We start from the raw sequence: 17,022 nt of genomic DNA, 5'->3' as shown, positions 1-17,022 counted from the left end.
GCACTGATAAAAACCTGAAACAACTTTGCAACAAAGAAACAACTTTTAAAGAACTCTCTCTTCCCGCCAGAAGCGTGAGACTTCACACTCTGCACCCGACGCCCCCGGCTCTTGTTCAGGAGAACCAACACCGCAGAGAGGACTCCCAGGCTACTACGACGACGTAGGCGAGAGAGGATCCACAGGCTCCCCCCGACCGCGACTGCCTGGTAACAAAGGAACCGACGCCTGGACCAAGCACTGCACCCGCAGCCCTCAGGACCGAGAGGAACCACCTACCAGTGCAGAAGTGACCAGCAGGTGGCCCTCATCCTAGCCCAGTCGGTGACTGGCTCGAGAAGCCCCTCTGTGCCCTGCCTGCATCGCCTAAGTGACCCCCGGGTTCCTCCATTGCTTTTAACACCAAACCCTATGCCTACTTTGCCTACTGCACCTGGCCGCCCCTGTGCCGCCGAGGGTGTGTTTTGTGGACTTGTGTGTGTGTGTCCCAGTGCTCTACAAAAAAACCCTGGTCTGCTCTCCGAGGACGCAGTTACTTACCTGTAAGCAGACTAGGACCAGAGCACCCCTGTTCTTCATAGGCGCCTATGTGTTTTGGGCCCTCCTTTAACCTCTGCACCTGACCGGCCCTGTGTTGCTGGTTCTGTGGCTTTGGGGTTGCCTTGAACCCCCAACGGTGGGCTGCCTATGGCTATGCCCAGGAGACTGACTGTGTAAGTGCTTTACTTACCTGAGAAACTTAACCCAACTTATCTCCCCCAGGAACTGTTGATTTTTGCACTGTGTCCACTTTTAAAATAGCTTATTGCCATTTTAACCTAAACTGTGTGTACTACTGTTTTAAATCAAAGTTCTATACTTACCTGTGTGAAGTACCTTTCATTTTATGTACTTACCTCAAATCTTGAATCTTGTGGTTCTAAAATAAAGAAAATATATTTTTATGTATAAAAACTATAGGCCTGGAGTTAAGTCTTTGAGTGTGTGTTCCTCATTTATTGCCTGTGTGTGTACAACAAATGCCTAACACTACCTCTGATAAGCCTACTGCTCGACCACACTACCACAAAATAGAGCTTTAGTATTATCTAATTTTGCCACTATCAACCTCTAAGGGGAACCCTTGGACTCTATGCACACTATCTCTCACTTTGAGATAGTATATACAAAGCCAACTTCCTACAGTAATCATATGGAATGAGGTAAGTATTCAGCTCTCTGAGATCCAAGATTGGACGCCATAACTTCCAGTGTTTCTGGACCAGGAAGAAACGTGAATAAAAACCCCTCCTTTTGTCCTGAACAGGACCTTTTTCTACAGCTCACTTCTGGAGCATTGTCTTGACTTCTTTTTTTAGAAGATTTACGTGTTTTAAATTGCGTGGAGGAGGAGGTCTTGCTGGTGGCATATGTAGGAACTCCAGAGTATGGAATAAAAATGGATATGGTTTAACACCCATTGATCTGAAGTAATTTCTTGCCAATTGTGAAAATATTCCTCCTATTTTTGAATTTGAGGAAAAATAAGTAGCCGGAGTTAGTGCCTGCGTCCTGTTTCCCTTGCTTGCCTGCCTCCTCTTGCTCTTTGCGCGGTCCTAGTATATGCGGCCTATGGAGGTTGCCTCTGTTGGCATTGAGGACGAAAGGATTGGTAAGCCGAGGAAAAAGATGGATATTTATATTGTTGGAATCCCCATCTGTAGGATGGATATCCCCGTCCTCTAGCCCCCGAAAGGGCTGTTTTCTAAATTGTAGGGTTCCAAGGGACTTGGCTGTGTCCGTATCTGTTTTTATAGCCTGCGGGGCATCATCAATATGTTTCCTAAAAAGGGGTTCTCCATCAATCGAGAATTTTGTTATGCTCTGCAGGCCAAAAAGAAGTAGCATGGAGCCAAGCCTGCCTTCTTAAAACAGCAGAGCCTGCCAGCTGCTGAAACGCCGTGGTAACGATGTCCATTGCACAGTCGATGACTTCAGTGGAAGCCCTTTCCCCTTACTGCAAACTTTTGCTTGCTGCTGTCTTTGACTCTTCAGGAAGTTGGTCCAGGTAAAGAGCAATGTCTGCCCATAGCTGCCTGTCGTATCTGCTTATTAGCGCTAATGAATTAGATGCTGTTACCATAAGAGATGACATAAAGGAGAAGCGTATTCTGATGTTATCAAGGCTTCTCCCCTCCTTGTCAGGCGGAACAAAAATTGGTGCCGAAGGATTCCTAGATCGTCGCTGTGCTGCCTGAGTAATAACTGAGTCTGGTTTGGGGTGTCTGGTTAGGCAGGCTGGGGAATCGTCAGGTGCCTTATACTTCCTATCTAAGCGAGGCAAGACAGCAGTAACAGTAGGAGGATTTTCCATTACCTTCAGCCTTTCATCCCATATGTAGTCAACTGTGGGCATTGATTTCACATTTTTTTGGTAGGGTTCCTGGAAGTCATAAAGAAAGCAGTCCATCTGCTTTGTTGGCCTAGTGCAAATCTCTTTGCAGCCCGTTTTAATAAATTGTAAAATCCATCGATGTCACCTGGTGGGGAGTCTACTGGGACAGGGGAAGGCGAAGATGGAGTAGGTAATTGATAATCATCCCACCCCGCCACTGCGTTTGGCAACTCTCCATCTTCTGTCATCATCAGATGTTGAAAGATCTTGTGCTGGAACTGATATAGGTGTATGCGGAGGTACGTCTAATGGCAAAACCCTTCAATCAATCAATCAAGGTATTTATAATGTGCGCTACTCACCCGTGAGGGTCTCAAGAAGCTGGGGGGGGGTCACTGCTGCTCGAAGAGCCAGGTCTTGAGACGCCTCCGGAAGGCCAGGTGGTCCTGAGGTGGGCAGGGAGGGAATTTCATGTCTTGGCTGCCAGGTAGGAGAAGGATTTCCCTCCAGCGTTGGTTCGAGAGCGAGGCTGGTGGAGCGAAGTTGACAGGTGGGCGTGTAGAACGTGAGGCGACGGTTGAGGTATTCGGGGCCCTTGTTGTGGAGGGCTTTGTGTGCGTGGGTGAGGAGCCTGAAGGTGATCCTTTTGTTGACGGGTAGCCAGTGCAGGTGTTTCAGGTGGGCGGAGATGTGGCTGTGGCGGGGTACGTTGAGGATGAGGCGTGCAGAGGCGTTATTGAAGTTTTGCGGTGGTTCCTGTGTATAGGGTGTTTCCGTAGTCCAGACGACTTGTGACGAGGGCGTGGGTCACAGTTTTTCTGGTGTCGGCGGGGATCCAGCGGAAGATCTTTCGGAGCATGCGAAGTGTGTGGAAGCAAGAAGACGAGACGGCGTTGACTTGCTTGGTCATTGTGAGAAGGGGGTCCAGGATTAATCTGAGGTTGCGTGCGTGGTCTGAAGGGGTCGGTGCGGTGCCCAGGGCAGTGGGCCACCAGGATTCGTCCCAGGTGGACGGGGAGTTTCCGAGGATGAGGACTTTCGTCTTGTCTGAGTTCAGCTTCAGGCGGCTGAGTTTCATCCATTCTGCGACGTCTTTCATTCCATCCTGCAGGTTGGCTTTGGCGGTGGCTGGGTCTCTGGTGAGGAAGGGTATCAGCTGGGTGTCGTCGGCGTAGGAGATGATGTTGATGTTGTGTTTGCGAACGATGTCGGCGAGGGGGCTCATGTAGACATTGAAGAGAGTGGGGCTGAACGAGGAGCCCTGTGGGACGCCGCAGATGATCTCAGTGGGTTCCGAGCGGAAAGACAGGAGGTAGACTCTTTGGGATCGGTCCGACAGAAAAGAGATGATCCAGTCCAGGGCCTGTCCTTGGATACCGGTGGAGTGGAGGTGGGTTGTTAGGGTGCGGTGGCAGACGGTGTTGAAGACAGCCGAGAGGTTGAGGAGGATGAGGGTGGTTGTTTCTCCGTTGTCCAGTAGGGTTCGGATGTCGTCGGTGACTGCGATGAGGGCGGTTTCCGTGCTGTGGTTGGCCCGAAAGCCGGACTGGGAGGGGTCGAGCAGGTTGTTGTCTTCGAAGAAGTTGGTCAGTTGCTTGTTGACGGCCTTCTCGATGACTTTGGCCGGGAAGGGGAGGAGCGAGATGGGGCGGAAGTTCTTCAGGTAGTTGGGGTCCGCCGTAGGTTTCTTCAGGAGAGCGTTGACTTCCGCGTGTTTCCAGCTCTTGGGGAAGGTGGCAGATGCAAACGAGCTGTTGACGACGCTCTGGAGATAGGGGGCGATGCTGGCATCGGCTTTGTTGAAGATGTAGTGTGGGCATGGGTCTGAGGGGGCACCGGAGTGGATGGTGTTCATGGTAGTTCTGGTCTCTTCGGCGCTGATGGGAGTCCAGGCGTTGAGGGTGATGGATGGGGGTGTGAGTTCCGTGGTGGTCGGCGGGATCTGTGGTCCGAAGCTGTTGTGTAGGTCGGTGATCTTTCGATGGAAGAAGGTGGCGAGGGAGTTGCAGAGTTCTTGTGAGGGCGTGATGGAGTTGGAGCTGGCGTTGGGATTGGAGAGCTCTTTGACGATGTTGAAGAGTTCTTTGATGTTGTGGGTGTTCTTGTTCAGTCTCTCTTTGAAGGATGCTCTTTTGGTGGCGCGGATCAGCTGGTGGTGTTCGCGGGTGGCGATTTTGAGGGATGACATATTTTCTGCGGTGTGTTCTTTGCGACAGGTCTTTTCGAGGGTACCGCAGGTTTTCTTGGATTCTTTGAGGGCGTCTGTGAACCATGGAGGTTTCCTGATGTTGGTCTGTCTTGGGAGGCGTCTGAGGGGGGCGAGGTTGTCAGCGCAGTTGTTGATCCACTGTGTAAGGCTGAGGGCTGCGTTGTTGGCGTCTGTGGTGATGGCAGGTTGGTTATGGTTGAGGGTGGAGAATAGCTGTTCTGTGGAGATTTTGTTCCAGGGTCTGCGGGTGATAGGTTGTGTGCGAGGGTGGTGGGTCTTGCGTCTGAAGGTGAAGTGGACACATCTGTGGTCGGTCCAGTGTGTCTCGGAAGAGTGGCTGAAGGATACGTGGTTGCTGGCGGAGAAGATGGGGTCGAGCGTGTGTCCAGCGATGTGGGTGGGGGTGTTCACCAGTTGTTTGAGACCGAGGTTGGCGAGGTTGGCGAGTAGGGTGGTGGTGTTGGTGTCGTTGTTCTTCTCCAGGTGGAAGTTCAACCCTTGACTTCACAGGTGTGGAAGGAGGTGGTGCTGATGAAGGTAGAGAGGCTTGCTGGGCCTCAGTGCTGACTGGGGGAAATCTCTTCCTGTATTCTTCTAGCATTAATTGCAAATCTGAGATAAGGGATCCAGGCATAGGGAACATTTGCTCATGGTAAGAATACTGTTCCCTAGGTGAATAATAGGATTGAGCATCATACGGATTGTCATTGTCTAAGTCCTGGCACTTTAGATGCAACTTGGAAGGGCTGTGAACAACTCCAAACGGCCCTTCCTCCACCGAGTCATACTCTTCCAAAAGGTGCGTAGGGATTAATGGAGATACCTTACTTGGAGACGTGTGTGATGGTGACAGGAATTTAGATTTCTTATATTGACATTTTTTGTCGTCAATGGTATCGGCGACGGGGTCGTCGACAGGTGCTGCCTGCTGTAACGAATGTGTGTACCTCGTCGACGAGGCTGTCGTCGGGAGTAGATGGTAGTTGTCGACAATGGTTTCGTCATTCCTTTCGTCGACGAAGGTGAGGAAATGTATATTTTAAGTGTTGACGGCGTGACCGAAAGGGCCGTCGACGATGGCATCGTCGTCGTATGCACATTGGAAATATTGCATGTCGTGTAAATTTTCATTGTAGAGGTTGACGACGATGCTGAACACTCTTTTCTTAACAATGTCGTTGATGATGTCATTGTTAGTGTGCCAGATGGTTTCTTGAAGGAATGCCGAACCGTAGGAGGTGGTGTAGAAAGCTCAGAAGAAGCTTTTTTACGATGTTCTGATGAGGCAGAACATTCTTTTCTCTCTCTATGAGTGGGATGCAGACCTCCTGTGAGGAGAACTAGAAGGGCTGTGGGCTTTATAAGACCCTTGTTTAGTCTTCTTTAAAGCTTTCTTAGGCTAATCCTCGGAAAGACGACCTTGAGGTGATCTGTCCCTTTTATGAGTTCTCCTGAGGATGCAGATGACTCCTCACTATCAGAACCAGAAACAGGGTTTGTCCTGGATTTTAACTTCTGGAGTCAAATGAGCAGCCTGGACTCCCTGTCCTTAAAGGTTTTGTTAGAAAATGTCCTGCATACCTTACATTCCTTTGCAGAATGGTCTGGATAAAGGCAATATATGCCGTCCTTGTGTGGATCCTCAAAGTGAAGCCTCTTCTTACCACAGGTCTTGCAGGCTCTGAAGAGACTAGTCAGATATGGTGATTGACTGAGAAATAGATTTCCTCTAGACCAGAAAAGAGGTTACATAGCTTACAACTGGAAGAAGTAAGATTTTGAGGAAAAAAGATACTAGAAAATACTTTTTTGAACGTGTGACTGAGTAGAGCTCAGTGGAGACATGCAGTAGAAAATCTGAGGAATTGGAGCTTCTCACAGGAGTGTTCTAGAGGGAAGGGCAGCCTGATTGGCTGAAATCTAAGTTTGGTCTCTTTGCTCAAATTGACAAGGATAGATTACTAAAGTGGGAGGCCTTGAGCCTTCATACACTATAGTTATCATTACATTGCTATTATAATGTACTGGGGATTGTCATCTCGACGACAGGGAATGATTCAAGCATGTGAATCCATGAAAGTTCCAATACTGGAGTCACCTGGAAATCACTAGAGCAATGATTACCTGAATAAGAGCTTTGAGAGTTAGAAATGTACCTATTTTCCTGATTTTACGCAATTGCAGGAAGCCAGAGGATATCACAGTCCAAACTTGGGGATTCATGGACAGCTTATCATCAATAAGAGCCCCAAGGCTCTTTAATGTAGTCTTCTTCTGGGGTGGGGTACCAATCGCTGCAGGCCAACGACTAGGATTCCACAAATTAGTCGAGGTACTGGTGATAACAATTTCAGTTTTACTGGAATTTAATTTCAACTGGTTACTATTCATCCAATCACGGATGAATAGTAAAGTATTTTGGAAGACATTTAGATTTCGGCAAGTTGTGATAGCAAAGAGCAGTCGCATATGCTCTGCGCAGTTGTAAATCTTGACCTTCCTCTTTACTAAGGGGTGTGCAAGGGGATGCACGTAAAGATTGAAGAGGTGGGGGACAAAGAAGATCCCCGGGACACACCGCAGTTGAGTTGGACCTTGGAACAAATGAAAGGGAGTAAGTGAACTGATTGGCAGTGATCTTCCAGAAAGGAAGCCATCTAGTCTACGGCTGATTCCTTGGAGGAGAACTGTAGCTATGTAATCATAAATGTGTAACTCAAACTGTTAGTCAAGGCACAAGTGATGATTTAACAAGGAAGTGTCAAACTACTTACATCAGTCTTGGAGTTAAGGTTATCATGATGTCGGTCGCTGGAGAGTGAGTGAGTGAGCGAGTACAGCGAGTACGTTCACCTACTCAGGAGAGTAAACTCACATTCAATTTTTATTCTAACCACTAACACCACTGTGAAGGCTACCAACAAATTAAAGCGTCCTTTTCAAATAAGCACCTTAAAAAACTTGATATACTATATATCTTCATCATTCCTGAAAGATGAGGCACTCTGGACCTCCTATTGTACTCAGTTTTCACTCTTGTTTATGCCTATATAATTTACTATGTCAAATTTTACGCATGAATATGTCTGCGAATGGTGGGACCATCCTAAATAATCCTTCCATTCCTTTTTCACCTAAGTTTGAAGGATTTTCTAGATGATCTTTAAACACAAGAGACTAGTGACATGGCATGTACTTCAAATTATGCCACCAGTGCCTACTGGAGAAACCAATCTTAAGTGATGTGTAAATCATAATAATCATTAGCTGAATCAACAGCTGACTCTTGGCGGCCAAAATAACTTTTTTCTAAATACAAGGAGAAAGGCATGGGAAAAGTAGGTCTCATTCGAGGTAGGTTCGGATTCATTTTGGGCACTCGTTTTTTGCACCTAAGTGCTGTTGGACCAAAGACAAGCACAGGCCTGCAAGGGGATGTGAGCCTGCGGAACAGCATGGAATGGGAAGAAATGATCCTGGATGGCCTTAGGCCTGCAGATGGTGTGCTACAGAATTGGCCACAAACTGCATCATGAATAGCAGTACAAATATGTGGGAAGCACAGGACGTTGCTGCCGGGGACTCCAGGTCCCAGAAACACACGCGGAGACCAGGGGGCGGGCCAGGTTTTCCCCCGTTTGCTCTAAAGCGCTGCTGGAACCCCGCACCAACGGAAGCACAGGACGCTGCTGCTGGGGACTCGAGGTCCCAGAAACACACAAGAAGACCAGGGGGCACGGCCAGGTATTCCCCCGTGCGCTCTAAAGTGCTGCTGGAACCCCACGCCGAGGGGCGTGCCTGGGCCAAGGGCGGGCCCGTCCTTCGCCCGTCAGCGACGGGAAAATGCCGGGCTGGGCCGCCCCCCTGATAACTGCATTTTGGGGAGAAGAGAGGTAAGCTGCTTTGTTTGAACCAAGCATTATGCTTATGTTCAGCTAGCCTCATGTCTAAGGCAGCACAGTGTGCGATTAACGTTAGGACTGGTACCTGGGCAGTTCCCTGACCTATTTACCACTCCAGGGATAGGACCTCCTGATTAGTTACATATAGGACTCCTAGTTTTATTTTATATAATGGGCAAAAGGAAAATTACCTAACAAGGGGGAGAGGGTGCACAGGGCCCCTTTCTTCAACCAGCCATAACTAGTTATTTATCATCTGTGATCAGAGCCATTGAAACCGAAATTGTGCAGGATGAAGAAAAAAAATCGGGGCTGCTCATAAACTCACCCAGAGAATACCCCTTGAGCCCTCTGTCTTTATAATGCCTGACAAAGGGAACCAGGGTCCTCCCTTCGGTGCTTTTAATCATGATATATCCCAGCCTGGAACTGGTGTTCCTTGTCTGCAAACTCCTAATGCATGTGAAGAATCTAATGTGGATCGTTTCTCCGTGGTCTCCCCACCACTGAAAAAGAGAAAAGCAGGAGGCCGTCATAAAAATCCCAAGACTTCAAAACGGATCTTAGGGGCTAAGGGCAACATTCATATACCTCTGGAATCTCCTGCTGGTCAACTACAAGCTCCAGGACTATCATTTGAGGATCCAAATCCTGACACCAGACAGAAGAGAGCTTCTTGGGTCGACCACACACATATAATTGATTCTACACTCAAACCTCTTTTTGCAGCCCTGGAGGAGAAACTTGTAACCTTGATAACCATAAATCTTGAACAATGTCATACTAACATGATCAAGATGATTACTCAAACATTCTCACCAAAAATGGGTAATTTTCATATGCAGGAGGCAGTCCCTGTATATAAAGAAGCACCACAAACTCATTTACCAACCGGCAATGGTCCACCTTTGGTTCATCCTACAGCTAAACATGAAACTTTATCTACAGAGTCTAACCTTACCTTGGCAAATAGAATGGAGGCCCCTTTAGGATGTCCACCTGCTCCTCAGACTAACTATTATTGCCCGAAAATAGTTTTTGCAACTTCCCCCTGGCTGCATGCCGTATGTTTTGGTCTTAGCAAATGTGCCCCTCCTTGATCCTTGCCATAGGAAAAACACCCAGGCATTAATGAGGAAATGTGCTCATTGGCTGAGGTTTAAGCTCAGCTATCAAGAGGATCTAAATAATAAGATACTTATAACACGTAAAGTGAATTGGGTAGGCTCCTCAAAGAAAGCGTATGATGGTGATTGTGTTGTGATCAACTTTGCTAATCCTTGCTTGGTCAAATGCTTGTTGGCTGATTCGTTATGTTGTGTTAGGAAAGCAGAAGGGATTCAAATACACCCATAAAACTTTTTTTTAATGACTTAACCGTTTTATCTGCCCGTCCCACAGTGGTGCATTGTGATTTTAACGCAGGGCTGCCTATAACACATATTCAAGTACATACCCTTACCTCCAGCTGCTGTCAGGACCCGACCCCTTTAGACCAGAATGACTGACAGGCGGACAAGGATATGTTCACAAGAGGAGCCTCGATTGGAGCAGTGGAGGGTGATGGGCATGAGACCCTTCTATTACATAAAGGGCCCGATGAGATAGATACCCCTCCCCGTGTCTTGGTAGATGCTGTTACTGACAAGGAGCCAGCGGTAGGGCCATGTTACAAACCTCTAACACTTTTCAGCTGGAACATCGCAGGGCTTCGGTCAAAGGTTAAATATCCAGAGTGGCTGGAATTCATATCCACCTATAATGTTATTTGTTTACAGGAGACCTGGTCCAAGGACCCCTTCCAGCTGGACGGTTATTACTCCGTATTCCAACCAGCAACCCCCTCTTTAGCGGGCAGGGCAAGCGGGGGACTTCTGGTTCTCGTCTCACTGCAACTTCCTAAAATGGAGGCGTCCTTGATCTGGTCTTCTGCATATTTTATGGTTATTTTATTATTGACTGAAGGGAACAAGGGCCTCTTGCTAATACATTTTTACAATAATATTCCATGTGATCTCTTGAAGGGATGTCTTGAGGAGTTAACAGATGTCCTTGATTCTCTTGAAAAGCTCCAGGACAGCGAGTTAGCTATGATTTGGGTAGGAGATTTGAATGTGTCATTATGCAACCAGGAATTTCACATGTGTGTGGTGCTTTTATAGAGGGTAGAGAGATGTCTACTCATTTTATTCATACAAACCAAGGTGAAGCTATAAATACTCTTATCTACAAATTTGATCTCGTCTATGCATGGGAGAAGGCTGCCACACATATTCAAAAGATACCTACCTACACGGGGAACTCCAAAGGAAGCATCATTGATTTTATCTTAATTAGTTCTTCAGATTTCCAATTAATTTTGGATTTTAAGATAATACCACATTGTGCTAGTGATCATAACCCCTTATGTATTAATTTAGCTTTTAACAACAGCTCGGTTTCAACTAGCAGAGAATGCAGGGGGTAAATCTGTTTTCAATTAAAATTCTGGCCTCCACATGAATGGGAAAGGGTAGATTCAAAAACTTTTCATAAGGAAATTATTGAACAAAATTTTGATTCTATCAACACATGTTTGTCGCCACAGTCAACTCATGCTCACCTTGTATCTGAATTTGAACATTTAAGTCATGCTATTTCTGAGGCACTGGTGAGTAGCAGGTCTATTCAGGGCCCTAAGCCCCGGTGATGGTTCAATTCTACTTGTACAGCAGCCCACAAAGATTTAAAATTAGCCTTGAAGGCAAACCCGTTTCGTCGGGAATCAGTCAGACTGGAAAGGGGTCGATATAAGGCAGCTCTGGCGGAAAGAAGAACTAAAATTAGAACTAGAGCATGGGAAGAACTTCTGGCAGCTACGGAACTGAAGGACACTACACAATTCTGGAAAGTAGTAAACCACCCCTATTTTTGGGAACATGACAATAAGGAGGATGACTGTCTGCTACCTGAAGTGGTTTGGGTGAAACATTTTACAAAGGTTTTTCAGCCTGGAAATGAGCCCCAACCTGAAAGGGGGGACAGTAGTAATTTGAATTCTGTAGCATCTAATTTGAATATGCTTGATTTATCCTTTGAGATATATGAGTTAATTACAGCTATTAAACGACTGAGATCATGGAAAGCTCCTGGCCCGGATGGGGTCCCGGTTGATCTTTTTAAATCTATGCCGGAGCTTTGGGGCCCATTAATAACAAATGTATTGAGCAGCGCAGTAAAATGTAATATTCCTTCTTCATGGAAAACGGCAATAATTGTTCCTATTTTTAAAAAGGGTAACAGGCACGATCCAACTTGCTATAGGCCAATTTCCCTCATGGATTCCACGGTTAACATCCTGGGGAGTGTGATTTCGACACGGCTTGAGGACTGGGTGGGAAAGACCAAAATTATTTCCCCAATCCAATACGGTCTTAGACCTGGCTTAGGTACAGTGGACCAAGCTCTAAACTTGCACCTCATCCTTGGTAAATATGTCACCGCCAGGAGAGAATCTATTCACCTAGCTCTTATCTATTTATCCAGTGCTTTTGACTTGGTGAATAGAGAGAAGCTTTGGCGAATTATGGAATCATTGGGGGTTGATCAGAACTTGCTTGAGTTAATTAAACGCTTATATACTGATCTTACGACTTCAGTCCAGTATGGCCAGCATGGTGAGAGGTCCTCTCCCTTTCCATCTATGCGAAGAGTTAGACAGGGTTGTATCCTAGCACCGTTTTTATTTTTGTTATATATCAATGGCCTTTATGGATTTTTAGTAAAAAATGGTAAGGATTTCCTCAGGATGGGATTAAGAAATCTTCTGGTTCTCCTGTATGCCGATGATGCAGTTTTAATTGCTCGCACAGCTAATGGCCTTCAAAACCTATTGGATCTTTTTTTAACCTTTATGCAGGAACTTGACTTGAAAGTTAATTTGACAAAGACGTATGTTATGACTTGTGGCCCTCGAAATACACAAACTAAACGTTTCACTATGGGTGGAAATATCTTAAACAAAGTGAAAGATTTCTACTATCTAGGTTTGCATTTAAGCTCTTCCTTATCATGGAATTCCCATCTCACCCTTAAGACTCAACAAATGGTGAGAAACCTGGAAGCGATGTTTCGTTTTGCCCGTAAATTGGGACATAGACCAGTACATCCGATCATCATGCTTTATAAGTCTAAATGTGTAACAGCAGCCACTTACAGGGCGGGCTTGTGGGGCTATACTAAATCCATTTTCCTACAACGTGCTGACAATGCATTTTTGCATAGGTTATTATTGGTTTCTAAGAACGTAGCAAACATCATCTGCCATGAGAAGCTGGGAGTACGTCACATTGAGGACCTGACTGTGTCCCCCACTCTTGTTGTGGCTGAAAGTCTGGTCAAATCCTGCAGCTAGTTTGGTACAAGACTGCTTGACCGACTGTATTCAATCAGCTAATTTTAATAGAATTCCGTGGCTTATATTTTTGCAAAATTCCTTTCGGAACTTGGGGTTGGAGAACATATTTACTAACCCGGGGTCCCTGCCTACTAATGCTAAGGAATTGGTTAAAACTCAATATATAGAGCACACCTTGAACCTTAGATATCAGGGGGCAGTACAATTGAAAACATTTGATTCTTATGTCCAGATTTCTACTTCGATTTCAACAGAACCATATCTAACCTGGTTCCTGAGTTCTTCATCATATTCCCTTCTTGTTTTATGAAGATTAAATCGGATACATTTTAGAGTGGCTTTCCCAAAGAAACGTGCCTGGCAAAAAATGCTCTTGAAAGCACATGTCACTTTCTTTTATTCTGTTGTCTTTACTCTGCTTCTAGACATGCTTTTATATTGACAATTTTGCACGAATTGCAAACCACTTCTCACAAGGAAGCGCTGATAAGCATCCAAAGACTTTCATCAATACAAATGTGTCATTCTGTTCTAAATTTTATTAGATCTGCTATTGCCATTAGGAATCAATACGAACTGGTGGAAGAAGCTGTATATTAATACAAACTGGAAGTATATGATTTTATTTTGATGCTAAGATATTTATTATATGTAAATTACTACATTTCACACATTTGGTCTGATGGAAATACTGATAAAGGTACTGTAAACAGTTCTGTAATTTTGTTTAGTGAAAAAGTTTCGTCATTATTGTTTTAAACTATTTGCATTGCATTTTAATTATTTAAATTTTTTTGACATAAATTAATCTGTACTTTTATGGCATATCGCTGGATAAAGAATTTTGACTGACTGACTGCTGTTTCGTGATGCAGAATAGCCCTTGCATTATAGTTAATTTATGTTAAAGTGGGTTCTCACATTACCTCATGCCAAACACTGAAGGCTTACCTTATGTATGGAGAGTTGGCACCCCCCAAGAAGAGGGATGAACCTGTGTACGGTGAATGAAACTCAGGGAACCCCATGAGGTGGGGCAGACTTTGTGAGATAGAGTCCAAGTTTACCCTCCAAATGTATTGCCCATCAACTTCCACCAGGTTTGTGAGAAGGAACTGCCGCACCGCTGGGTCCTACAAGGAAAATTACAGAGATATTGGCACAAGCTCAAGCCTGCCTCGTTTAAGAGACACTGAATAAGTGCTGTCTCCTGTGGGGGAAACACAGTTTGAAATTAGAGCAATCAATGTTGCCTCTTGTATGAGGCATTGAGTTTATTTTATTCAATTGTAACAGTTAAATAAACCGATTTACAACATACTAGACATAGGTTTCACAAGAAAAAATTTTAAACATGTAAAAACAATCAGTTTATTTTAGTGCCAATGTTCCAATACAAAAATATGTTTCAGATTACAATAGCAAAATCCATATTACGTGGGATGTCCTCTCTATTGTGCTTTTTACATAAAAGAAAAATATTTGCATGGCATATGTGTATAAAGGATTATCCAAAAAACGTCTCTCAAATACTGACAGCAAGAAAAAAGTTAGTCGCAATTTACAGATTACTGTCATCTGTTACTTTAGTCCCTGCACTTAAATATATCATTTTGACTTATTCAAACCAACATCTCACTTTTATAGCCACAATATAAAGTTCAAGTGCCATGTCCGGCTAATTCAATATTTTGCTGCCTAAAGAATCACCACAAAGGCTAAGTGATATCCCTTACTCTCAATTCTATTAATGTTTGATACTGATACAACTGTCTATCCTCAAGAAACAAATAACAATTTAAAAGAAAACATTTCCTAGTCACATTCAGTTTCGGTCCACAAATAATGGATCAGGATGAGACCTGATGAAGAAGCTTGACACCAACATGGTGTGTGAGGGTCCCTAATAAACCAGTGTGGGTTTTTCCATCCATAAAGGACTTGGGTCAGTCAAAGTGAAGACTCGGTCAGTAGGGTAGTAGGATACATTTGTGATTTAGAGTTGAAAATAGGGAGGCAGTATCCTGATCCCCCTTTAAAGATACCTCTCTTCACTCCTCAGACAAATCTCTGGGAAAAAGTTAAAAAACAACACCAATAATGTGTGCCATGTCCCTTCCTTGTCTTGAGGGGATGGGCGATCTGTGTGTTCAGGTGACCCGTTGGACAGTATACTTCAATGTAAGTGACTGTTTGTTATTTATTTAATCACTTGAATACAGACAGACCTCAAAAGTGTCATTGCTTGTTGACCTGTATCTAGGGGTTACGCGAGAATTGCCTGGTCCCCAATCGCTATAGAAAGTGTTTGAGCATTATCTCTCATTATATCACTTTCGTGTTGCTTTTAATCTTGGTCTTAACCCTTTTTGATTATTAAACGGTGATGTTTGATGGGGTTTAGAACCAATTTCAATTCTCTCCTGTCTTGAGTAAGTGCCTGCCTGTAGGTATCACTCTAAATATTACTGACCACGGCAGTCACCACAAAAGATCTCCGGCAAAGAACCCCCTCACGGGAAGCCCGTCAGACATTGCAGTGCCAGTCTGACGAGGAGCACCCCGATGATGAAGCATGATATCCGATAGGATGTGTGAGGGCTCTAGCTCCTAAACCTGTAGGTTCCCTTTTTCTGTTTGGAACAGTGTACTCTTTATTGTGTGAGTGATATCTTGGGAGACTGTACACTGGACCTTTAATCCTCCCTGTCCCTCTTTTGATGTTGACCTTTTTATGGAGCCATGGAATGTGCCACAGTATTTTACGTTTTTGTAAATACAGACTATTTCCACAGACACTAACCTTTCGAGGTAGAAACTATTAGTGATCATCTCTCTCTAAATATAACCTGGAATGGGTCCATACAATCAAACAGACAAGTACAGACATGCAGCGCTTTGTGACAATAAACAACATGTTATGATGCTGCTACACTATGAGCTTTCTATTAGTTTCAACAAAGACAACAACAACAAAAATCATTGAAATCTCCCTGGTGGTGTGATATGAGGTGATTTTAAAGGTGGTATGTCAGATGACCTACTGAAAATTAGAAAAGCAAAAGCACAATACACAACTGGATTTCCGATGTGGTATGGGCAGGAATGTGAAGGGAGCTGCTTTAAACTGAATGCTAAACTCTGGAAGTCTCCTGTAAGCACATACAGAGGGAAACCTCCGGTGAGAGGCACGTCTAGTGAGACTTGCAAAAATTAAGTGTTGCTGCCTGAAGGACAAAAATACACAGTGACATTAGCAAAGACTGACAGATATTCCACACAGACAAAGCATTAATTAAACTAATGCTGGCAATAGTGCCAGGTGTTATCACTGCTGGTAATCTTGCCTTCTTTGTGTTCCTAGAATCAGGAAAGTAAGGAGGGGCGGTAGTTCCTTCAGATATCTAGCTCCTAAACTCTGGAATAAGCTTCCGGGACATATCAGACAAGAGCGATCAGAAATGTCCTTTAGGAAGCTATTGAAATGCACCTGTATTATTGATCATTTCTCAGAGCAATGAGCTAAAATTAGTAGATGGGATGCTATTCATTGAACACAAGTAGCTCTTATTACTGAAAAGGTAGGAGACCCTTGGCATAGACTGTAAAACAAACCGAGTTTATGGAAAGAGATGCAGCTGTGACACTAGCACTGACTCATTGGTACCATGTGACAGAGACATGCAGTGGCGTAAAAAGAAACACACGTTTGCCTCCATTCAGAGGCACCCAGACTAGGGCTGCCGCCTGCAAAAACAACATCTCCTTCCTCACAAGCTGCTGTAATGGCAAATTGTGAAATTCCAAGATTTATATTGCCGACTAAATATGTTTTGATTAAATGCTTTTCATACGAAAAGTTTCGAATTGATTTTTAACTAAATGCTTCGACCCTTTAACCTAATGGCCCTCCCCTAGAGGGTGCTATTCTGTTCAATTACTATAGGGACTTCCTTCACACATACATCACACCAGACACATACACTCCGCCCTTCCGAATGTGAAAGTCTGCTACCATACACTTACTGCTGACCCCTGAAGAACTTGCACACAACATTGCCTTGCCACCCAGGCAATCCTAACAGGGCAAACACAAAGCCTTGACTGTGCCCACCACCAAGAAACACTGGCATCCCCTGGC

General features: G+C 44.8%; 1 protein-coding gene across 4 annotated transcripts in view; it reads right to left on the bottom strand.

Moving 5' to 3' along the window:
• Positions 1 to 17,022, bottom strand: part of ABHD11 (abhydrolase domain containing 11) — a 134,851-nt gene that overhangs the window by 58,763 nt on the left and 59,066 nt on the right. For all 4 annotated transcript variants that reach the window (XM_069226841.1, XM_069226845.1, XM_069226843.1 and 1 more), the window contains exon 5: positions 13,833 to 14,014. In XM_069226841.1, coding sequence (XP_069082942.1) covers positions 13,833 to 14,014 — 182 coding nt within the window. The remainder of the gene's footprint in view (positions 1 to 13,832; positions 14,015 to 17,022) is intronic.

Source organism: Pleurodeles waltl, chromosome 3_2 (assembly GCF_031143425.1).
Source record: "Pleurodeles waltl isolate 20211129_DDA chromosome 3_2, aPleWal1.hap1.20221129, whole genome shotgun sequence".
Lineage (NCBI taxonomy): Eukaryota > Metazoa > Chordata > Amphibia > Caudata > Salamandridae > Pleurodeles > Pleurodeles waltl.
This window is presented reverse-complemented; position numbering and strand designations above follow the sequence as displayed.